This window comes from Chelmon rostratus, chromosome 9, assembly GCF_017976325.1.
Source record: "Chelmon rostratus isolate fCheRos1 chromosome 9, fCheRos1.pri, whole genome shotgun sequence".
Lineage (NCBI taxonomy): Eukaryota > Metazoa > Chordata > Actinopteri > Chaetodontiformes > Chaetodontidae > Chelmon > Chelmon rostratus.
Window position 1 is genome coordinate 3,184,244 of NC_055666.1, and position 25,387 is coordinate 3,209,630.

The 25,387-nt window shown below is 41.0% G+C and overlaps 1 protein-coding gene across 1 annotated transcript; it reads left to right on the top strand.

Annotated features, from left to right (window-relative positions):
* Nucleotides 1–62: 62 nt before the first annotated feature.
* zgc:154054 (uncharacterized protein LOC777616 homolog) lies at nt 63–24,061 on the top strand. Its single transcript, XM_041944477.1, has 15 exons — nt 63–344; nt 6,006–6,179; nt 6,646–6,780; nt 8,051–8,184; nt 10,301–10,347; nt 11,417–11,530; nt 11,830–11,905; nt 12,329–12,443; nt 12,569–12,699; nt 12,971–13,078; nt 15,068–15,261; nt 17,636–17,714; nt 20,980–21,055; nt 22,123–22,235; nt 23,730–24,061. The coding sequence occupies exons 1-15, from the start codon at nt 254–256 to the stop codon at nt 23,745–23,747; spliced, it is 1,605 nt and encodes a 534-aa protein (XP_041800411.1). The 5' UTR covers nt 63–253; the 3' UTR covers nt 23,748–24,061.
* The last annotated feature ends 1,326 nt before the right edge of the window (nt 24,062–25,387 follow it).

A 25,387-nucleotide genomic window follows, 5' to 3' on the forward strand; every position in this document is an offset into this window, starting at 1 on the left:
ACCGGCTTTTAAAACGAGCTGACACGATGTGACACGAAGTGACAGTGCGCCCCATGATCCACACAGGCAGGGAAGATAGAGGCGGGCATGGTTTTGTTTTGTTTGTTTTTGACGTAGGGTAGAGTCACAACTGTTAACCTATAGTGTAACATTACCTGTGCTTTACCTGAACCGCCCACACCCACCTGCTGCCAGCTGTGAACCGGCGGCACGTCGGCAGAGAAAAACGGACGGACTGTCAGTGAGCAATGAAATGAAGTTTTACTCCTTCAGATTTGGATGTCTCCTAGCTTTCGCTTGTCTTGCGTCCGTCACTTGGTTTAAATCGATCCCCAATGATGAAGGTAAGCTGTCCGTGCAACCTGCTGCCACTGCTAAGAAAAGTAGAACTTTTTAGCCTGAGACTAAACAAATTTAGGCTTAATTAACTGGTTCCCGGAAAACAACCAGAAGTAACGTTTGTGCGGTGTTTAACTTGTTCGTGCCAGCTGACGGTGTAGCTGTCTGTAAAAGTTAGATATTGTCACACTTTGTCGGACCCACGCAGAAACTTTTGTTTGCCACTGCACGCGGCCGTGCAGACTGCACGTGACGAATATGCTGTGTACATGTTCAAAGCTGCTTTTTTTTATCTTGTGACAATTAAGTTGAACTGAAGTTGCTGTAGATGTTCTACAAGAAACTCTACAATATGTAAAACATACAAGTGGACTCACAACTGGGCTCATCATCAGCCGTTATTCGTACTTTTATCAGAAAAGGTCCTCATCAGATAAGCTGGGAAACTTCCTGATCATCACAGTTGCTGTTATACAGGTGGAGCGTCATACTGTCAGCTCCACATCAGTCAGGAGACTGTCATCGGGCTCTGGGTCTCCTCATCGGTTATGCCTTAAAGCAGGTAATTCAGGTTTAGCATCTTGAACTTGAAACTTGAAACTCCTGCAAATCTGATAACTGCCAAGGATCAACTTATCTAAATAATGTAGTGCTGTGGCACAGTGTCATAATACCTGCATGTTTTACACACGTTCATTGGGCTAAATAATGTGATTTAAAGAAACAATTTTTCAGTTTTTGAGAAATGATAGCAGCAACATATGGAGGCCCGGCACTGACTGAAACAGCAATGAAGCATTTAAGACCATAAAAAGGCAATATTTTCTGTGACTGCAATTGATCTTATATCACACTCATCCAGCTGTGCATCTTGTCAGTTATAAAGGAAGACTTTTCAGCCTAATACTGCCTGGCGAGATGATCAGTAACATCATCGTGGTGAGAATTTAACTCAGTTTTCATGAGGATATTTCAATCTGCAAACTCCTAACCAAACACAAAACACTATACTTTATAATAAAATGCAGAGTCACATTTTTCTCTATCCAAAATCGGTTTTTCAAAACTCCAACCAAACTAAAACAATGAATACACGTCTCAGTTCCAGAACATTGTCTGCCAACAGTAGCACTTTGTCCCTTAGTATACATTGACAAGAAAACATCAGTAACAACAGCTAGCATTGCAATCAGTGTCACTGTCTTTGGAAAAGAAGCTTTTGTTTATTTATTATGACTCTGCGACAGCCGTGACCGTCTGTCCGTCCCATTGAACAAGATATCGCAGGAATGCCTTGCGGGACTTTCATTGCAGCTGGGACAAATGTCCACTTGGATTCATGGATGAGCTAGAATTTGGGGGTCAAAGGTCTTTCTGACCTCACAAAACACATTTTTGGCCGTGACTCAATAACCCATATGCTAATTATGACAAAATTTCACACAAATGTCTCAGAATAAAATGATGACGTGAGGACATTTCCTATCCAAAAGGTCAGGAGAAGGAGACACATTTGGTCAGATACTGACTTGACTCTAATCTTGGGTGTCCACCTTGAAACTGTGCTGATTGTTTCACTCTTCAGTGCTGCTGGGTTAAAGATGTGTGTGAAGCTTCCACATTATACAGTTTATAGCTTCTGTACAGCAACATCCATATTTGAAGCATTGTAGTCCACCACAAGCTCATTACTTCTGCAGATATTGAGCCTCAGGTGATTGTTGTTGCTTCATGTGTTGAAGATCTCTGTAAGTCCTCTGGAAAAACAGTCTCTAATGTGTTTCTCACTGGACGTTATTCACTGGAATCATACATGCCAATGTAATACTTCCATTTCTCCAAAAAATACACTTCATTGCCTTTCATTTAATTTATTCCAAATTTTCATTTCATATGTTCTATGCGTCTGGCCAGACAGGACGTAAACTGTGACTTGACTGGTTGGTGGAGGTGAACAACCGCGAGACAGTGAGACTCATTTAGCTGTTTAGCATAAACCAAGATTCTAGTACAGCAGAAAGAAGGTCACTTCTTTGTTGCATGGATTGTGCTACGTTACAGCGAATGTCTCAGGAATGGATCAGAACTGGTGCTTATACTTAAATAGGCTCCTTTTTTTACCATTTCTGCCGACTAATTCAAAGTAAACAAGATGAAGCTCTATAAACAGAGAACATTGAGTGTAAAAAGCAGTGATGACGATTGCGTCTCTTTAAAACATCAAACACTAATACACATGTTTTATTTTTATTGAACTATGTTTTGTGTGCTGGCAACCGGAGCAACATACAGACGTCACAGCATGCTTGGTCTTAATGTCATTGTCAAAGTGAGACATTTCCGATGTACGGCCTAAATACACAGAGTTTTGGTGGAGGTTGAGTTTAAGAGAGCAAACGCTTCATGACTTCTTGAAAAATGTGCTCACTGTGGTCATTTTGTGGCAAAGCAATGAAACGTTACCCAGCGCTTAGTCCCCGTTGACTCTGCTGTGCTGACTGACACATGACTCAGCTATGTACCTTCATCACTGAATTTGAATTGTTGTTGAATTTTGAAACAAAATTGTCACTATCAAATAATTCTGTCCAGCAGTAACTCATTCTCATTAAAACAGAGCTCACACTCGTACGAAGTGCAAAGTGTTTGAAATGAAGAAGAGGAAGAATGGCTTTTGAAAAGGCATTTATTGAATACATTATGCTGTGTTAGGGCTGTGGCTTTTCATCACTGCATCAGTTTATGGTTTCTGCATCAACCACAACATTTGTTTTTATTCAAAGCGCTACACCTTAAATATCTCATTACCTCTCACATACAGTGAGCTGCAGTTTACATTCTGTACCAAAACACTGTTTGACAGGAACCAGACAGAAAGAAGAAGTTCTTCTTACTTTCTCCTTCCTCACACATTTGACACGCATGTATATATACTGCAGTACTATACATTTGAAATGTGTATGTATATATACTGCAGTACTATACATTTGAAATGTGTATGTATATATACTGCAGTACTATAAATTTGAAATGTGTATGTATATATACTGCAGTACTACACATTTGACATGTGTATGTATATATACTGCAGTACTATACATTTGACATGTGTATGTATATATATACTGCAGTACTATACATTTGAAATGTGTATGTATATATACTGCAGTACTATAAATTTGAAATGTGTATGTATATATACTGCAGTACTATACATTTGAAATGTGTATGTATATATACTGCAGTACTATACATTTGACATGTGTATGTATATATACTGCAGTACTATACATTTGAAATGTGTATGTATATATACTGCAGTACTATAAATTTGAAATGTGTATGTATATATACTGCAGTACTATACATTTGAAATGTGTATGTATATATACTGCAGTACTATACATTTGACATGTGTATGTATATATACTGCAGTACTATACATTTGAAATGTGTATGTATATATACTGCAGTACTACACATTTGACATGTGTATGTATATATACTGCAGTACTATACATTTGAAATGTGTATGTATATATACTGCAGTACTACACATTTGACATGTGTATGTATATATACTGCAGTACTATACATTTTAAATGTGTATGTATATATACTGCAGTACTATACATATGGGATGTATGGTACTGATGGTGAAGTAATTAGCTATTTTCATGAGGGTAATGTTGTTACAATAAGGAGAAATGCTTCCACTCATATGTTGTATTGATTAATTGAGATCTGTGCAAAGGAGTATTCACTGAAACTATCTGTACTGTGTTGATTTGGTTACAGTACAGGAAACAGTATTTAGGTCAAAGGAAAACTTGTAAATTTTCCCCAAGCATATTCTGAGCAATACATTAGATCTCTGAAGTGCTTCCTCCTTTTGTTTTTGTTGGTTTTTTCTTTAATGCGATCAGGTCCGAAGAATGTCTGATAACATCAAAGCTTGTTCTGTCTCTTCCTTTTTACTTTATATCTAACCAAGAATCTCAGTTTTCCTCATCTCAAGTTTCATTTCCTTGAAAGTGTCAGACTACAACTTCAGTCAGTCTTATACAGATACGGTTGCACTCCTCCTCCAGCAGGCTAAAAGAGAGCTTGTTTTCCACACAAAGAAAGTAATAAAGTGGAAACTGGAAATGTGACAGAACTCAAGGACACACAGGAGTGGTTTATGGCAGTCAGGACATGGTAATGGCATGTGTTAGTAAAATGTGATCCTAACAGGTCAAGGCCACATCAGCAGCAGGAAGAAAATATTTCTGCACATGGGAGGACACATACTTTGTCATCCAAACTGTAGAAGTGCTCATGCATTACAGCATCAGCAGCCAGACAAACCTAGGGTTTTGCTTCATTTGCATCTGGGAAATAATTCCTGTGGGGATATTAGTGTTAATCTGAGAGCCTCTATAACTCAGAAAACTTAAAAAAAATAGGCAAAGTCAAAATTTGAATTTCTTGTAGTATCTCAATGTGTTAATGCCGTAAGAGACTTAGTCTATACTTAATCTAAATGCATGCTCTTCTGTGAAACTGGCAAAAACATGCTATCTTAAAAGGAAGTTTGTGGTGCTGGACAATCTCCAATTTGCAAATTGCATGTGCAAACAATGTAAACAAGTTAAGATAGATAAGACTTTATTAATCTCACAATGGAGAAATTTACTCTTACAGAAGCTCTTCAGAACACTGAACACAATAAGAACAATAAATTACAACTGTGCAAACCACAAAAAGAAATTAAAAATTAAAAAATAAGGTATCCTATGTACTGTAAGTTTAAGAAAAATAAATAGAAAGCATCTTTCTTAAAATGTTCATTCTTGATATTAGCCAGAGCAGAGTCATTTTAAAAGTAAGAGATGATCTCGATTGCTCTCACTGGCAGCTGACATTTCAGCTGTGATGCTAACAGGTTAAAATGTCTGACTTGTGAATGAGTGTAAGTGAAATATTGTATGTTTCAGTGTAAATTGAAGAACCTGAAGGTGTCAGTTGAGTACTAACAGTGCAGTTGAACTCGCCTTTGATGTTGAACCACAGTCATGTGGTTGTAGACTGAACAAACAGCTCAAGAATAAGGTGAAAACAGCTAAAATGCCAGTCAGCATGCAAGCCCTCAAAGTAATGAGAGAGTGGCAGGGATGACAGCAGTTAAACTGTCATTTGAAGTGGAGGAAAGATCTTGAAGTTTCAGTTAAAGTTAAAGGAGTGTCTGTACTATAAATAGTGTCTGTTGGTATGTAGTGACAGCAGCTGAAATGCCAGTGTTAAGAGGCTGACGGGCAGGTACTGAATTGTGAATCATTGAGCAAAGATGCCAACACGTAGCTGAATGCAGCTTCTCAAATGTGACCATTTGCTGCTTTTGGGGTTTTGGATATTTGAAGATGTCACTGTGGGTTTGGGGAAATGGGCTCCAGGAAGCGTATTTTTACAATTTTGTGACATTAATGTAGTCTAAACAATCATGAAACGTCAAACAGTAGCTACATGAAACATGTTCAGTGCCTTGGTGATGTAGAAATATAGCAACACAGCATCTGTATGTACTCATCTACTGCTGATGCTGATGAACAGCAGCCGTCTCAAACGCACAGTCACAATTGTGCCCAATAGTTCCAACCTGTCTGAGTTTCTTTCAATGCCTGCAGGTTCGACAGCACTTCCAGACCTGCGGGGCCTGTACGAGCGTCTGCTGGTGGCCGAGCAGCTGGGAGGCCAGGTCAACAGGGATCTCACCAGCATCCTGGAACAGCTGAAGAACATTCCTGAAACTGCCAGCATCAGACAGCCCACCAGTAACACTACCACCAACGCCTCCACAGGTAGTGCTTTTACCTGAATAAAGAGCATGTGGTGTGCAGGAGCAGCTCAGACATGAAGAACCATTTCTGCTATGTGCTATATGACGCTAGTTGTTCACTTACTCAGACATGTCTGCTTTAATCTGGTAGAGGGCCATATGGCAGACATTTTCTGTTGGGTCCTTAATTAACCTCTACCGCCACCCCCACCACCGTCCCTTCACCCACTTGATTAATTTGATTTATTTGAGAATGTACATATAATATAAACTAAAATATTAAAATGAACAACAATAATGATAATGCTAAAGTTTATTAAAGTTTTTCATAAAGGTACTGAAAAGTGCACCATTATCTCAGGGGACATTCTTGCACATTTAGATGTGTTTAATGAGTTTTGTAATGAGTTTAATCATTTCTAGTTGTCCTGTTAGACTGTCAAAGGCAAACTTATGCACAGACCTCTCCCCTTCCCTCCTGTGGACAGAAGCAATAAAGCAGCTGAGTGGGGGTCCAGGCCAACAGATCCTCCAGCCCAACATGTACTTCTACATGCCTCACCTCAGACAACATCCGGACAGCCTCCTACCCAACATAGTCCTGGGAAAGGGACGCCGTGGAGGTATGGAGCACTTCAGCATGAACCCCCCTCCCCCACAGAATCCCACACTCCCACAATTATACTGTTGTATGAGACGCTTATGACTCTTTGTATTTCAGTTTTATTTGATGGGTTCAAGATTTCCTTTCTAAACCAACTTCCTCAGAACACAGCAGTTTACATCGACAGTTACGAGGTCGACAGGATGAAGTTGTGCGTGTAAAACATCAATTAACAGAATGTGATCATTTGCTAATCCTTTTTGACATATATTGAATTGAAAACAGTGTAAAGACAATATATTTAATGTTTGACCACCTCGACTTTATTGATTTTTGTAAATATTTGCTTATTCTGAATCTTTCAAACAAGCTGGGACAGGAGCAACCAAAGGAGAAAGTTGTGGGATGCTCCAAAAACACCTGTTTGGAACATTCCACAGGTAAACAGGTTGATTGGTAACAGGTGATAGTATCATTATTGGGTATGAAAGGAGCATCCTGGAAAGGCTCAGTCGTTCAGAAGCCAGGATGGAGGGAGGTTCAACACTTCCAACTCTGCATAGGCAAATAGTCCAACAGTTTAAAAACAACTCAATGCACAGATGCATGGAATTCAAGGATTTCACCATCTACAAAAACAAAGTTCAGAGAAAATCAACATTGAAGGGCCCATGACCTTCTGTCCTCAGACAGCACTGTGTTAATATCTGACATGACTGTATGAAGGACATGACTACATGGGCTGTGGAACACATGAAAAAAAACATGTTGGCATACACAGCTCGTGGCTGCATCTACAAATGCAAGTTAAGACCCTACCATGCAAAGTGAATTCATATATCAACAACATCCAGAAACACTGCTGACTTCTCTGGGCCCAGGCTCCTGATGTTAAAGTGGAAAAGTGGGCTGTGGTCTGCAGTCCACATCACAGATGCTTTCTGAAATCATGGACGTTGTGTCCAAGAAGAAAAGTAAATTAAAATCTTGTCTTTGTTCTGTATTCAGTTGAATATAAGTCAAAGGGAATTTGCAAATCATTGCATTCTGCTTTTATTTCTGTTTACACAGCGTCCAACCTTTTTTGGAATCAGGCTTGTGGATGCCTCCCCGGCAACAGCATCACACATAATCAAGAGATGCCAGACTTATATATGTGATATGATGGTCATACAGAGCACTGTTCACTGTTCAGTTTTTTAATCATTATTTATCATTACCTATACTGTGTGTGTGTGTGTGTGTGTGTGTGTGTGTGTGTATGTATGTTTGTGTGTCTCCTTCCCCAGTGTCCATAGTGATGGGAATTCCTACAGTGAAGCGTGAGAAGCAGAGCTACCTGGTCAGCACGCTCACCTCTCTGTTCTACGGCCTGACTTCGTCGCAACAGCGAGACCTTCTCATAATTGTCTTCGTTGCTGAGGTTACACACACGCCCCACCCTCCTCTTTTGTTTGTCACACACCTCAGAGCCACCATGCAGAGTCCCTCAGGCCATATGTATTTATTGTCACTCAAGAACGAATGCTGAGAGTTTGAGACGCTTTACTGCTGAGAAAATCACGCCCTGAAGGAACCGTTTGATGTTTTTGGAAAGTTGTTTATTGGGGTTCTTGCCAAGAGTCACTTGAGAAGATTAACACCACCCTAATGTTTGAACAAATATGAATCCAGAGCCAGCAGGCAGTTGGAAGCTTGCCTTGTTCCTTTTATTCTTTGTTTTTTGTATGTATGTAAGATGTGACATCGTCATTGGTAAGCTTTAGGTGTTGGTAGGCCTTTTTTCACTTTTGTTAGAGACAGGCCGACAGTTTTCCCCCTGTCTCTAGTCTTTATGCTAAGCTAAGTTTAGCCTTGCTGGCAATAGCTTCATATTAAGCATACAGACATGAGAGTGATTCTGTCATCTAAAAAAAAGGGCAAATGAGCATATCTCCCAAAATGTCGAAGTGTTTCTTCAAAGAGAAACATGACAGAGGCAGTGTTACCTGATTGGTTTGAGAATTTAATTTATTTAAATTTAATTTAATTTAATTTCACCCACAGTCAGAAAATCTGCCAGAGAAGCTGGATCTGAAAAGCTGTACGATAGCATGGGATTGACTTCTGTCATAACATCAGCTGGTTACACACCGAACAGCAAATATGTTCAGTTCCTTTTGTTTACTGAAACCTCTCAGCAAATGTCTGAAGGAGTTTTCACACTCAGCAGCATGTTCACATGTCAGAGCAGCTTTTGTTCTTGCGCAGCAGTAAAATTCAGTGTTTCCTCTTTCCAGTTGCCACAGCTTTAATTTCTCTCGAGGTTCAGCTCTGAGAGGTTCTTAACGTCCACCATGAAGGTGGCCACAGACACTTGCTATCACTGAGTTCCACGTCAGGTTTTCCTTCATCTCTATGAATTATTCCAGACAAACTGAGGAACAGTTTTACTTGGTGTTAGCAGCTTCGCAGCAGCAACAAGGCTCTGCTTCACAAAGTCTCCCTCTCAATGAGGTTTCAGCTTCTTAGCTATTAGCTCGCTCACCACAAAAATTGCTGGCGTAACACTGTCTCTGTCACAACGTGGGTTTGTGAAAGCTGTTTGTTGGACACCCAAACTCTGCCGTTGACTTAATCCAAGCAGATTTGTCCTCACAGCTCATCCGGTTTTGCATGTTTTGATATTTGGCTTTTTTCATTAGTGTGAGCTCGTCCCCACAAAGTAACTTAGACACACTGGCTTGCCTTCTACTTCAACAAAATGTAATTGTTTGTCTGTTTCTCTTGGAAAACACATGTTTGTTTTCTTCACAGCCGTTAGCATGATAGCAACCACTTTGCACCTGCTGCATTCAGGGATCACTTGCCAGAATATGTTAACCTACTATTTTTTATTGTTATTTTCTTCATTGTTAAAGACAAGTAATTGTTTTTAATGAAGTATAAATTGTCTCGGAGTTCAGAGGTTCCCCATCCTCTTACATCATAATCAACCAGCACACACATGCTGCATGAACTTGCACTGCAGAGACTGACACGAAGCTTTTGGACTGGTCAGGTCACTGGGTTTATACCTGAACACAATTCACGTCGGGCTTATTTATTAAAGGGGGTCACATCCGTGTTCTGTGATCATGTAATGTAATATACAGCAGACGCTCCAAAACCACCTTGTGCAAACAAAAGCAGCTCGGTCTAGGGTACAAAAGGGGACCCTTTAAGACCTGTCCAACTAGTTGCTGTGGTACACAAAAAAAACATTATCCCGCCTGTGTGTGTCTGTTTAAGATTATGTTTGTGAGGCTGACATTCTCTGGTGTGAGTGAATAACATGATGAGGTGAAATGGTAGCAGCAACATGACTCTCATATCAAGTGAAACTGGTTATACAAGGTTTGTCCTTGGAGGGATGAACACAATGAGGCTGCCTCGACCCACAAGACCTCCATACTGCGTTCATTGTCGCGAAAGCATTCAAGACCTCCTGTTTGGTGTTAACTAACCGCATCAGAAATCCCCTACATCACTGACTTCCTCCGTTTTCTCCCCCCCTCCAGACCGACTCAGCCTATGTGAGCAGCATAGCAGAGACCATTGGGAAGAAGTGAGTGGCTCTAGATTACCTCCCATGGGGCAGTTTCACTATCACTGTTGCTGTTTAGTTTTCATGTCTTCTGTTATCTGTGGTTTCTGACAGCAGCCAGCTTCTGGTGTCTGTGCTTTTCAGTGAAAGTGAAAAGAGCCTGAACACAACAGGTAGCCAATGGTCTCCTTGGTTAAATTTGTTATAGATTAAATCAGCAGGGTTGCAGAGTACATAATCATATTCCTGTTTTATTATCAGCCTGTATCACAAAGCAGGGCTGCAGCTGAGATGGGCGTCCCATCCCACTCACTTAGACGTCATGCATTGGCCTCGTTTCCCCTGCTCTTTCATTTGGAGTCACATATGGGGCATTTTCTTCCACTCAAATTGTGTCAGATTGAATACACCAAATTGTGGTGTTGGGAGTTTTATGTCAACCTTTAAGAACAAAGTCAAATTTCAAGAAAGACATTTCTATTTCTTTTGTGTCTCTTCTTATTGTAGATCAATGTGGGCTCTAAAAGGTTCTGAGCTTCTTTATATGTCAGCAGCTTAACTGCTTTGGTTCAGCCTCACAGCTCTCATCAGCAGTGGTGGAATGTAACTAAGTACATTTATTACACTTAGTCAAGTCTTTTGTTTTAATAAAGTGCGCAAACTATATCTCGTGCTGCATTCATGTCCTAATGACCGGATAGTTAAAAGCACATCTGTTCAGGCTCATCTGGAGCAGTCAGTACTCAATGACAGAAGTTTTCTGCTTCCTCCTGTGATGCTCACTAGATTTTTAAAAATTGCAAATCCAATAACTAAAGTAGTGATCAGAAAGAGTTTTTCTTTTTTTTCTTTTTTAATGTGTTGTTTTGTGTCATTTTTACACTTGACTCTTGTTATCTCCTTTGTGGTGTCAATGGTAGTCAGAAAATTGTATATGATATCATATCTGCCATCTGAAAGCTGTGAAATTTTATATGTAGGATATTTTCACTTGGAATCATCTTTCCCATGTGAGTTATATGCTGAATTGTTGTGTTTTCCTTTGTATTTTTCTCATGAAGTCTGTAGTTAACCAGCTGTTTCTCTGTAGTTTTCCCAAGGAGGTGGAGTCCGGGCTGTTGGAGGTCATCTCTCCTTCACAGCATTATTACCCTGACTTCACCGACCTCAGAGAGACCTTTGGAGACTCCAAGGACAGAGTCAAGTACGCTTACCATATCTGTTATTAGTTACTTGAAATTATAAATTAAATTATAGGTGAATGTGGAAGAAGCTTACATTTTCTCATTGTTGTACCCTGTATCGGTTGCTGCTGCAGTGAGATCCTTTACATTTAATTTAGTCTTCTTCACTAGAGAAGAGAGAGAACTTTAGTCTATACAGCATATAAATAGACAGGATTTTTGAGAAAAGGAGTGCTAGTAGTTGAATTCAGCGTTGAATCAAAGACATAAGTAAACACCCGAACAGTCATGTTTATGTGTGCACCTTGTCTGTTCCTAGATGGCGAACAAAGCAGAATCTGGACTTCAGCTTCCTCATGCTCTATGCTAAAGACAAAGGAAACTATTATGTTCAGGTAGGACCCAAAGGGAGGCATTTTACATTTCCAGCCGCAGTTTGTTTGAAACAAACACAGCTGGATAGTTATCATGTGCAGCAGTTCCTACCTTGTTCAAACAGGCTCAGAAAAGACCTCAAATTAAAAGTCATCAATTATCAGTCAAAGAGTGTGGGTGTTGACCCACTGTCGAGTGCAGAGTGAAACCATAAAGGAAAGGGCACCAAAGATGGAGGTAACATAACAGAAATGAGGAAAGTGTGACATTTGTGAGCTTGTGATTTGTAAGCAACAGGAGCTGCTGCAAAGCTGCATCTTGAAATGATGGTGAAGGATTGTTGTAATGGATCAGTCGCTCATTCAAACCATCGTTACAGTGGCACACATTGGCTGCTCACTGAAATGAGTTCTGAAAAGGTGTTTTTGTGCTGTGTTTTCCAGTTAGAGGATGATGTCGTTGCAAAAGCAGGCTACTACACCAACATGAAGACCTTCATCATGCAGACAGCGTCCAAGCACTGGCTGTACCTGGAGTTCTCCCAGCTCGGATTCATAGGTGTGTGTGTGTGTGTGTGTGTGTGTGTGTGTCTGTGTGTGTGTGTCTGTGTGTCTGTGTGTGAAAATGGTAGGTTACATATTGAGCCTTGCTTGATGTGCATGTGTGTGTGTGTAATCCTCCAGGCAAGCTGTTTCGAACCTCTGACCTCCCATTGGTGGCAGAGTTCTTTCTGATGTTCCACAGAGACAAACCCATCGACTGGCTGTTAGATCACATTCTGTGGGTGAAAGTTTGCAACCCAGAAAAAGACGCAGTAAGTGAGCTGTTAAGAGGCCAGCATAAAGTGCCTGATAAAACTCACTGGAACTGCAAAGCTATTTTATTATTGATCCTTTTTTTAGCTCCTCAATCACATAATGCTGCTTGGCTAATTATTATACAGAATTTTTCACAGCAGTAGAACACGTTCTTCAGTGGAGTGTGCATAACTGATAGTGAGGCTGAGTTTATGTGGCTGCAACGTCTTCACAAACTCTGCAGCATGCTGTGCAGTGACCTACGTGCTGATGTGTTGTCTTATCCAGAAAGACTGTAATCAACAGAAGGCAGCGCTCAAGCAGAGGCACAAGCCCTCCCTCTTCCAGCATGTCGGCCTCCACTCCTCTCTGTCTGGGAAACTACAGCATCTGAGGGTGAGTGCAGCTCAGCTCCCTCTGCTAAATGCTCTCAGCAAGCATTTTGGCATCACATGCATGTTGGTTTGGTAAAAACCTGTGTTCCATGATGGGAGTTGAAATGACCTCCACAGTCAGTGTGTAGATAATAGCTGTACATCACGTCACACACGTACACCTTCTGATTGATTATATGATTCTAGTGTTTAGAAGATGGTTAAAATGATGGGAATTCCATGCAATTTTTTTATTAATGATGTGGAAGGAAGCCCTCAGCAGCCTGGAGTCTCTGACAAGAATTCCTTTGTTTAGTGTTCTGGTAGAAGATCGCGCCGCATACTGGGTGTGTTCATTTCTCTTGGTGTGAAACAGCTTCAGTGTGTTATACCACTATGAGTAGCAGTGGCGTGCACAGGGGGGGCGACCGACCCCCCCGTGGCCCAAATGTTGAAAAACGCGTACTAAAGTGCCCTCTTGGGAGCCAAAATGCGCGTTTAAGTGCCCTCTTGGACGCCAAAACGCGTGCTAAAGTTTTTGTTTTTTTTTTTAATTAAACCTTTATTTTACCAGGAAAATTGGCCCATTTAGATTAAAAATCTCTTTTCTAAGGGCGTCCTGGCCAAGTGGCAGCACAAGTTACAAAGTTAAAAATTTCAATTTGATTCTAAAAACAATTCAATTAAAACAAGTACAAATCAGGGAGTCAGTCTCAAGTGTTCTCATTTTGGAATTAAAATCGCTCAATGGAATCAGTTCTGTTAGTTTCATGTCCTTTTGCAGCTTATTCCATGAGGAAGGAGCAGAGAAAACAAAGGCCTTTTTCCCTGCTCTGTGCAATAAGGCGGAACAGAGAGCAGCAGTTGGTCATTGGAGTGCAGATCATAAGAGTTAACGCTCCTTAGCCTCTTGGATGCCAAAACGTGTGCTAAAGTGCCCTCTTGGACGCCAAAATGCGTGCTCAAGTGAAGTCGTTTTCGCCCCTGCCCTTCAAAAAGTCTGTGCACGCCACTGAGAGTAGTTTGTAGTGTGGCTTGCTGGCTTTCAATAAAAGTGTAGCGTTGCTGCATCCAGTGAACAGTCGCTTGTAGCATAATGAGCGACAGTTTGAAGTAGCTTCCCTCACACTGTTCATCACAGGCAAACGCCCCCAGAATTGACAGTTAACAGCTTCTTGTGTCCTCCTATCACTAGTGTGCCAGGCACACCTCCTGAAACCTGTATGATTTGCACACATTTTTCTGTATTTTGGAGATGGTTACAACTAGGTTTTATTCAGTATATGAATAACACTAGATACAGTTTTAAGTGCAGTACGTGGCCACAGATGCAGTGACAGGTACCTTTCAGTTAACAATGACTTTATCACACAGAAATGCTGTGACATGACATTGATTGACAAATGTGTTTGTTAGTTTGAACTCATCACCTCCCACATGCAGAAGATGGAGAACATGTTGTTATTTAGAATGAATACACTTTCATTTAAGAGAGAGTTGATTTGTAAGGTCAGAGATCCATTAGTTAAAACATAGATCAGAGATAGATCAACGAGTTATAGATATGACCCAAGTCAGGAGTTGTTAGCAACATATAGGAGCCGCTGACTGGCTCCTGTGTGGATAAAGAGGTGTAGAAATGTGTACATTTACTCATGATGTGAACCAGCAGGGTATCATCTGCTTAAATTGTAAGCCAATGGATCATAAGTGTCTCTGTGAGTTAACGGATAGTAATGTAGCCATCAAAGCATGAAGGAAACAGTAATTACAAGATACACACCTGATGTTGTTTGGCAAGCCAAAAACTTACTAATTACTAGATGTATGATGCATGCCACATTTTGTATGTAATATAGATACAGACTTTTTTTTCTTCTTCTTCCTCTTTTTTTTTTGACAAAAACATCTGGACACTCAACACAAATGAAAATGGATCAAAGTTGTTTATAGATGTCTTAATGCTATTTTGTGGGTATGTGCCTGCATGTGTGTCTCTCGTCCCCTCCAGGATAAGGACTTTGGGAATCAGAATCTGTTCCAGGCCCACAATAACCCAGCTGCAGAGCTGAGCAGCAGCCTGAAACATTACCAGCAGCACAGTCTGGACAGGGCTTACAAGGGACAGGACTTCTTCTGGGCATTAACACCCACCCAGGATGACTACATCCTCTTCAACTTCCCGCAGCCAATCCACATATCCGGGTCAGTCAGAAATGGGTTTTCAAAAGTTGATAGCACACGTCATTTCTTCAATCCACAATGTTTTAATCAAGGCCAATAAGCACATTTGGTAGATCCTATTATCCATGAAAAAAGTAGAGAATGGTTCTGAGATAATTCCACTTTTTTCTTCCTGAATACATTTGCCTTGGTCTCAACATGTTTTCTTTTCTCTTTGTGTCAGTAAGATGTGCAGTTCCTGACAGTTAACATGGATTGCATCCATTCAAGTCCGTTTATTTACAATGACAACTGACTTTTGGTCCCCATCAACGAAAGGGTCATGCAGCTGAGACACCAGTGCAACAAGTGCAAATGCCAACAGACCCACACATTTATTTGCATTGCTCAAATAGAAATACCAGTGCTGGAATTAAAAAAAAAAAAACACTACTTTGACAATGCACTTTACTCCCCCGACAGCCCAGGCAAGACCAACACAGGTCAACTTATCAGACAATTTGCATCACCTCACATCACCCTCTAAAAGTTGCATCCGAAGGCCTACAGCTAACACAGCACAGTACAGCAGTGGGCAACAACCAACTGAACCACTCGCCAATAACAAGCGCCGTGGCGTCGAACATAATGAGCCCAAAAGAAAGAGTGCAATTTGAAAATTACACTGTTCCAAATTTTGTATATGATATGATATGATATGAATTGAACAAAGCCAAAAAACAGTCAAAGCCTCCCTTGGGGTGTGCCGGACAGCGGAAAGGGAGGCAAAGCTGCTGCGTGAGGTTAATTTGAGTTAAAGATCATGCTTCTTACATTACTCAGCTTAATCTGAACAAAGAAACAGGAACTGCTAATAGCTAATTCATCTTCTTTTCAATGGTGCCTCAAAAGACAATACCAGTACTGATACCAGGATCTTGCTGATTTTTTTTTTCCTGTTACACTGATCTCCTGGGGCTCAAGACTCTACAAGTTTCACTTATGCACAGCAGTGCTTTGAGCTAATCTGTACATTAGCATGTTAACGTGCTCACAATGACAATGCTAACAGGCTGATGTTTAACAGGTACAATGAACCATGTTTACCATCTTAGTTTAGCTTGTTAGCATGATAAATCAGCATTCATCAACCAAAGTTTGAGCTGATGATGAAAAGTCAACAGATTACCAAAGTCAGTCATCTTGACAGGTTGAGCTAAATGGTAGCATCGGTACTGTATTGTCTTCCTCTGTTCTTCTTAGCAGTTAGCATTAGCATTAGCTAAATGGTAGCATCGGTACTGTATTGTCTTCCTCTGTTCTTCTTAGCAGTTAGCATTAGCATTAGCTAAATGGTAGCATCGGTACTGGCCATTACCTGGAGCATCTCACTGCTGGCGAAACACTGTTGAAGGGAGGTATCCACCTGATGACCCCCAGAGACGTGTTAGGAATCACTGCTCTTTGGCAGGTATAGAGGCAGATTAGAGCTCCAAGGTTCTTCACTGAGAATGAATCCTCTTTTTGGGCACAAGTATCTTGTGTTTAAATTAACTAAGTCCTCTAGACATAAAGGTGACTGAAAATTTGTTCGATAGTTGTGTAGCTATTTCAGTAAAAATCAAAAATGTCAACCACACAGTAGGGGTCATCAAGATCATTAGAGTTCATCTGTTTTGAACAGTGAATATCTGCCATATTCCATCAGATAGTTGTTAAGGTATTCAGTCTGGACCACAGTGGTGGACTGGCTGACCAACACTGATCCTTAAAGTTATTCTGATAGCTAAAAACTACAAGCTATGATTGGCCACAGATGCTCCACTGTCACTCAGCTGTCTGTTTGGCGTGTCAGGACAGTAGCTGTAACAACAGGGCAACCAAAGACTCAATTACTAGCAGGAGTTCATATGAGCTCCACACACACACACACACACACACACACACACACACACACACACACACACACACACTGAACAATAAGCTGTGCATTGTCGGGCGGCTCTCTGGATGAGTGCAGAGTGTCAACAGGTCTTTCCTCAGTAACATATGTTGTGGCACAGGAGGCGAAGCTATTTTGCTTTGTTTGGAATCATCATGAGATAGATTTGTGGTTATGTTCTTTTAAGGGGAAATATTTGGAGGGTAGAGAAATAAACTTTACATTTAAGTGAGGGGGTGATATTGTTTGGTTCAACAGAAAGTTCAAGCATTGTCATTATATTTAGCTGAGGTTTTTGTCTGTTCCGCTGTTATGACAAACACTCATTTAGAAATGAAACTGGCAGTTGATGTGACACTTTTCACAATGAGATGATCTGAGCTGATACATTACTTTAGCCCTGATGTCCTGATCCTGGCAGCACACTCCACTGCAGTGTCACTTTTGACACCAATGCTGTCCTCTTCCCTTTAGGTACCTGTTTCGCAGTGGAAATATCGAGACCAGTGGAGATAAATTCTACAACACAACAGTGGAAGTGCTGCCCAGCAATGTGAGTATCCTGCCTCTGTGTGTGTGTGTGTGTGTGTGTGCGTGTGTGCGTTTGTGTGTGTGCACATGTTCTTTGGTTCCATTCCTGGCGCCGAGCAGGTCTTGGTTTTCATCTCAGGTGTTGGTGCCTGGGGAAGGAGTGGTGAGGCAACAGGTAACACCCACCACAACAAGCTATCTGCTATCTGTCTCCCTCTGGCTGTGTGTGTGTGTGTGTGTGTGTGTGTGTGTGTGTGTGTGTGTGCGTGTGTGCGTGTGTGTGTGTGTGCGTGTGCGCGTGTGTGTGTGTGTCAACCGACACTTCAGTCACACTGAAGGGGAAAAGTGGTCATGCCGTGGGTGACCTTTGAGTAAAGTTAGACAGACATGGAATCCCTGTGTGGAAGATAAGAGGGAAACCAGGTTACACAAGCTGAGTTGAGGTCCAGAGGCTTCACATTGCAGGTGAAACACCAACGAACCAAAGAGTAATAATGAGATTATCCTCAGATTTGCTGTGTACATTCAGGGTCACAAGTGGGGCTGGTTTTCTGTTTAAAAATGTTCAGTCCTAGTGCTGATGTGATTGAGTTGTAAGCATCAAAATGAGCCGTGGCAGACTTTTCTGCAGACAATAACTCTGAGGAGGAGCACTCGCTCCATCAGCTTCAAAAGGAAATGAGTTCATTGCACTGTTTCAGCTTCTCAGTGGCATATTTAACCAACTGTAACCTAGTGTGCACAAAAATAATGATCATTTTAAACCCTGTATAATATTTTCATGACGCACTTGTAGTGACTCAGAATGTATCTGATAGGTTTGAATGCTTTACACTGAGCTCTGCATACTTTTTTTGCCTTCAGTGCAATATTATCTGGCCTGTGCGTCTGTGTTTTCTGCCCAGAGCCTCTCCAGATAACAGGGGAGTGTAGCGCACCCAAATCAGAACCGGCACACCCAGTGCAGGCGTGGGGACTGAAGAAACTGTTGACACAAAAGGCTTGATAGTAATATACCAGCAGTTTTAAGTCAGTAAAAGGTGGCCAAGCTGGAATGAGCACTGGATTTCTCAACATATTGTAACGGCATGCTTAAGTTCATGTAAAGGGGCTTTCACACTGATTTTAGCTGATATGTGATGTATGTTGTAGGTATGAAAACAAGATGTTTGGATTTCTACAGATGTCATTTGAACTTCGGTTGAACACTGATATTTACACAAATGTTTCATGCAGTATGTCATGCAGGCCAAGATCTACTGATGTAGATGTCTCCAGGATTATGAATGGCCAAATGTTGCCATAGTGAACTTTGCTGGCTGTTACTACTCAGCATACCACATGGGAGCTTCTGGCAGCGTAATAGTGACCTTTGAACTTGGCTTGATTGTTAGAGTTAATGATTAAATAACCACAACACAGCAATGTGTGTGACCAGTGTTGCCAAGGTTTCATTGGGAATTCCTTCTTATCCGAGCCCAGCCTCACAGGATAGCTGCAAGGTCAGAGAGGGGTGGTAAAGCACACGCTGCTGATCAGTTTTGTTTCAGATGTTCAGAGGATGACTTTGTGCTGTGTTTGGGTGGTCTTGAGTCTTATGGTGACACTCGTGAACTTGCGGAGGAGTGTGACTGACGGGAAGTTTTAAAGCAAGTGTACACCACTTTTGTTGTTTGAACCTGAAGTACCAGTAGTTTGATTTTTAACTGAAAAAGACTACAGGACACCTCGCTGACATTGACTATAACAGACCTGAGTTTTCGTTACAGGGAAGTATAATCACATTTAACACAAATCAGGATGCACCTAAAAATGTCAGGAGTCAGCAATGATCAGTGTTCTAAATCCCCAGGATCGATGTGCCCGGTGCTTTAAATTCTTGAATGAGTCAGCTGTTCCAGGAAAAAGCTGGATTTTGCTCATATGGTAACCACACCCCTCAGTCGTCAGTACTGAAGTATTATTTGTCAAACACAGAGCAAACGTTTAATGGTGTGATCACAAACATACAGTGCGCTTTTTCATATATCCAATTCAGAATGATCAAATGTATTGTTTTAGGTGCTTTTTATAAAACACATTTCCTTGCTCTGTTACATTTTGACATGTATGAGTCCTCCGTAATGACTGTGCTAGGGCTCAATGATTTGAGAAAAATATGTGAGTTCTATTTTTTATATGAATTAATATAACCATATACATCTGAATGTTTTGATATTGACAGCACCAAAGACTGTAGACTCTAGATTTCTCATCCTAGGGCTTTGTGTTCAGAGTGAGATCACAGAATTTATTTCTAATCTGCTTTGGGCCAAAAATGAGCATTTTAGCAGTTTCTCAGCATTTAAGAGAAGGAAGTGAGGTGACGTCCATTGTTTCACCAGCTGATGATAATGTCAGGTTTAATGGGTTGTAAAGATGAATTTCCTCTGCATTGGAATGGCTACTGAGTTTGTAGGTATTGATTAATGTACCAAGAGGCAACATGTAAGTAGAGAAAAGAGCAGGAGCGAGCACAGATCCCTGTGGCACACCATATCTCACTTCTTGTGGTCTGATGACTCTAAAGCAAGTAGTTAAATCATTTACCACTTTTGTCAAAGCAGTTTCTGTGCTGGGGAATTTTCTGAAGCCAGTTGGAAGAAGTTCACACAGGTTGTTGGATAAAGGCCGATCATAAAAGATGGCAGATTTGTGAATTGTCTGCAGTTGTTCATCAAAATTATCACCAGATTCTGAAGTTCCCCTCAGCTTTATTGAGCCTGTTATTGTCTTTCTGGACAAATTTACAGTTCTGTAGTCTCACAGCTCTCCTCACCCTCGTTTCCGACAACAGTAGGCAGCAGTTTTCAGTGAAAGTACTCTAATAAAGCAACTGTGTGCGACCTGCTCGGCAGCAAACAGCAGACACAGTTAGTGACAAGCTGGTGAACATAGTGGGACATATGGATATGGATATTTTTCTCCGGAGTTGGTGGAGACCAAAACAAACCACAACTCCAAATGAATGCCTTTGCACCATGTCTGTTGGTTGTTGACAAGTCATCAGTGCAAATGCAACAAGCACAACAGCACTGGCCGTGTTGGTTTTCAGCCATGTTGTACTCTATATGTTTTGCTGTATCAACACTTGTCGATCATGCACATTGCTTTTACTTTACTACTGTATTGTTGATTGAAAACATGTGTTCATGTTTGGAAGAAAAAAAAACTCACTCATGAGGCTGTTTTCCCAGGAAAGTCTGAAATTCAGCCCTTCTGACATTTGTTATGTTTTCTTCCTTCAGGTATCAGCACGAGACAAACTAGTCCCTGGCTTGTCTTCTGCCTATAGAGAATCTGATAAGGGTTTCATCATTATTGGTAAATATGTCACACAAATTCATAAGCCAATAATAATTAAGCCATCCCTTTGTGTCACACACGTGTGTGTGTGTGTGTCACCAACACACATTCAGCACACACACATACACACTGAAACACCACCTTAAGGAGATAAGGTGAAACTTTAATGATTGAATGCTCTCATTAGAGAAATTAGGAAGCACTGAAGCACTAAAAATATCCTCATGTGTGGGGAGAGGTGAATAGGGCTTGTTTAATCACATTCCACACAGTTACTAAGAAAGACAATATTACACAACCATAGCCACACCGCCCTGTCTGACAAGCTGATGACAGATGGTTTTTAAAGGAAACAGACCCTGCAGTGACAGCATGAGGAATGATGAAATGAAACCTGCTCACTAACACACATCACCGGGATCTGTTGCCCAGGTCATGATAGGCAGTTCCATTATTTGTTGTATTGTACGTTTATTTGTGCTAACATACGATACATTTCATAGCTCAGGTTTTTCAGGCTTCTGCATTCGTGGTCCTTCCGTGACCCCACCTGACTGTCAGCCAGCACACATGAATTTCATCAAAATAACATGTTGACAACATTTTTGATGGCTTCTAAGAACAATAACATGTGAATAAAAAGCCACCACTAATGACCTAACAATTGTGATAATTATATGAGTAAGTCCTTTATTTTTTTAAAATCTGGCTTTATCGTTTAACATTGGAAAATACAGTTGATACCAAGTGGAAATCTGATAAAAATGTGAAAACCTGAGTGGCACAAACATTTCATACTTCCAGAGTGTCGTTGTAATGTTGTTGGGTCAGCTTGAAAATGATCTTTTTGGTGAAAACTGGAAAAAACTGACACTGATCTGTTTCGCGAGATGCCAGAGGGGACTGTTTAAATGTGGTGGTGTTAAATAACAGATGGTTTAAACATTGGACCGCTGGAATGTAAATAACCAAACTGAAAATTTGTGAAAAACTAGAACTTTATCTTTGTAAACAGAGATACAGTGTTAGTTTGTTGTCTGTCTACGCATGCACATAAAAAAAACAACTGTGTTTGTGTGTTTCAGGTGCCTTTGTGAATGGGCTTGCTGAGGGTGAGATTGAAGAAGCGCTGCAGCCGATCTCAGCACTGCGCCTCGTGGTTCACTCTGACGCTGACGTCTGGGCTCTGCTGAGTGAGGTCTGACCTGAGAGCTGTGTGTGTGTGTGTGTGTGTGTGTGTGTGTGTGTGTGTGTGTGTGTGTGTGTTTGTGTGGGTGTGGGTGTGGGTGTGGGTGTACTCATACATACTGCTTAATTAAACACCAAGATGTTTACACATTCAGAATCAAATAAAGAAGTTCCCAGTAACTGCCAGTTACATACACTTACAGTCTATGCTAACATATTGGCGTGCACTGTAATAGTAGGTGGTTAACTTGAAACTCAGTAATGACACCGAGCTTTCAGTACTGAAAGGGTTTTAGTGCTATATGATCACTATATCATCAGTCACACTCCTGTCTCTGTCAGTGGAGCTGAGGTGGAGCAGCTGATTAGCATTGAATAACCATCACAGAGAACCTGTCATTGACAACTCACAGCTCCACCCTGGTCAAAAAAAAAATAAATAAATAAAAAGAAACAACTGCATTTCTTTAGAAACCTTAAGACAGTCCACAACCCAGCCACAGTCTATTCACCCTGCTGCCATCTGCCAAGCGATACACAAGTATTCGCTGCTCTACCACCAGAAGATACAGCAGCTACTTTCCTCAGGCTGTGAGACACCTCAACTCATCCTCCACACTACACCATAAATAAGTTTTTAAATGATGTGTTATAAATTCATCCATTCTTATAATTTTTGTTTTTTGAGTTGCATGGAGGGACTACAAGTAGCATTTCATTGTACGGCCTGTGTTGTCGAATGGTCATTAGAACCATGTCAGCTGAGTAACCACATGTGCATGCTAGAGTTTTAACATCTACCGGTCTGAGCACATACTGTTCAAATGGGAACTGAGCGTAGTCCTTCTTACCTGACGTATCTATCTAGAATCGATCTACTTTAAAGCTCCTATACGGGCTGGTTCGGCCTCTTCTCGCTATGTGCGGACCAGGCGTGACTGACACCTCCATCACTCTCCAGTTACTGTTGTTACATGGCAGATCAAGACAGCTACTACTTTCATTATTCTCTCTGGCTGCATTCCATCAGGCTCTGCCAGCGTAACGCATGGCACATAGAGGCAAGCACTGGGAAACCTGCTTTACATGGAGCACAGGTGGTGCACGAGGCAGCACAAATGACACCGCAGCTTCTTGTTAAGAATGAGCTACACTGAGCTGAGCTAGAAATAGGAAGAAAGAGGGCAGAATGTCAATCTGCTCTATAACTTCAGCAATAGTATAATATCCTTATCTGCTTTCTCCCAGAGTGGGAGAAGTTCAAAGATGTATGTGTGTAAAGTACAGAGCTGGTTCAGGATGCTAAAGACTGGGGGCAGGGGGAAACAGCTAGCCTGGTTCTGTTCAAAGTTCAAAAATACACCAATCAGCAATGTGTGTGTGTGTGTGTGTGTGTGTGTGTGTGTGTGTGTGTGTGTGTGTGTGTGTGTGTGTGTGTGTGTGTGTGTGTGGTCTTACAGCAGCTAAGGTTTGCTTAACACTCACTCTTTGTCTTGTCTGTCAGATACTCATTAAAGTTTGATGACCACAGAGGAGAGGGGACCACAAACACCTGCCATCGAACCTGGTGCTTCACCTGATTAAACTGCTCCCTCTGCTGGACAAAGGCTTTCAGGGACTTATCTAAATTGAGGATTACATGAACTGCCGAAACAGACTGACCGCTAAATAATTTCCAGCTCCCTTGTGAATTGACCACATTGCTGACTCACAGGAGCTATTTAAAGACACTCCATTTATCAAAGTGTTCATTGTTAAAACAACAGAGCTTCTCAATGACTAATTTATTATATTTTGTTGTAACAAATAAAGAAAAAATACCCAGTAGCACCTTTGAGCATCTTTTGAGTGTGTCTTGGCAGCTCCTTTCCTTCGTTTTTTTGTTTTACCTTCATTTACATGAAATATAAAACTTTAAAACCCATTTATACTGTACCAAAGTATGAACGATAGTTCTGTCATGTGGACCGTACAGATTGTTCCCCTGTCCTGACGGTGCATTGAGAAGTCATATCATTTTCAACAACAACCAGCCAGACTGGTTTTAAGGTCAACTTTCTTTACCAAAACACTGGGTGAACTTATCCACAAACATGAATCTGATACAGATCGTTTGAATCTACTATTAAAGGATACGGTTGGTGATGTTCTATAATTTACTACTTATTGTCAACAAATAATGAGGGTATCCTACTAACAATTATTCTGTGTGTATCTGAAGCCTCATATATATTATTCCTCTGTACATATGTACACTCCCCTCCAAAAGTACTGGAACAGTGAAGCCAGTTCCTGTATTTTGCTGTAGACCAAAAACATTTGGGTTTGACATCAAAAGATGAATATGGGACACATACCTGCTTTCATTTCCAGGTATTTACTGGTATCTGGATCTGATGTACAACTCAGAAGATGGCACCTTTTGTTTGAACACACCCATTTTGCATGTGAGAAAAAGTATTGGAACATGTGACTGACAGGTGTGTTTTGTTGCCCTGGTGTATCCTATTACATTGATTATTCAAACAATACATAGTGCTGAGTATCTACGCTCAGCTTCAGATTTGGGGTTTGCCCGTGCAGACTGCATTTATAGTTAGAGATGTAACCAAGATGAAAACTAGAGAAAAACACTGGTGTACTAAGTAACAGACGTCGATCGGGTAGACCAAAGAAAACAGCAGCAGCTGATGACAGAAATGTTGTGGGAGCTGTGAAGAAAGACCCTAAAACAAGTGTTACTGACATCAGCAACAACCTCCAGAGGGCAGGAGAGAAGGTGTGACAGTCTACTGTTCACAGAAGACTTCATTAACAAAAGAACACATGCATTTAACCTGCTGAAGAGGAGACTGAAGGGAGTAACTCCCCCAAACAAGCGACTGAGAGAGGCTGCGGTGAAAGCCTGGAGGAGCATCACACAAGACAAATGCAAAAGTTTGGTGATGTCAGTGGGTCACAGGCTTCATGCCGTTATTGCTAGCAAAGGATTTGCAACTATATATGAAGTCTTATTCACGTTAATCTATTTTAAGTCTGTTCCAACACTTTTGCTCACCTAAATATTTGGTGTTCTGTTATAAATCAGATCCAGATACACAACTTAGAAGAAAAAAAGCTGAAATGTTGATCTCTTGTCTCATATTCATCGTTTGATGTCAA

Coding starts and splice junctions, on each gene's coding strand:
- zgc:154054 (XM_041944477.1), top strand. CDS start 254: ATGAAGTTTTACTCCTTCAGATTTGGATGTCTCCTAGCTTTCGCTTGT. Junction 12,444..12,568: donor CTCCCAGCTCGGATTCATAG/GTGTGTGTGTGT, acceptor GTAATCCTCCAG/GCAAGCTGTTTCGAACCTCT. Junction 13,079..15,067: donor GGAAACTACAGCATCTGAGG/GTGAGTGCAGCT, acceptor CGTCCCCTCCAG/GATAAGGACTTTGGGAATCA.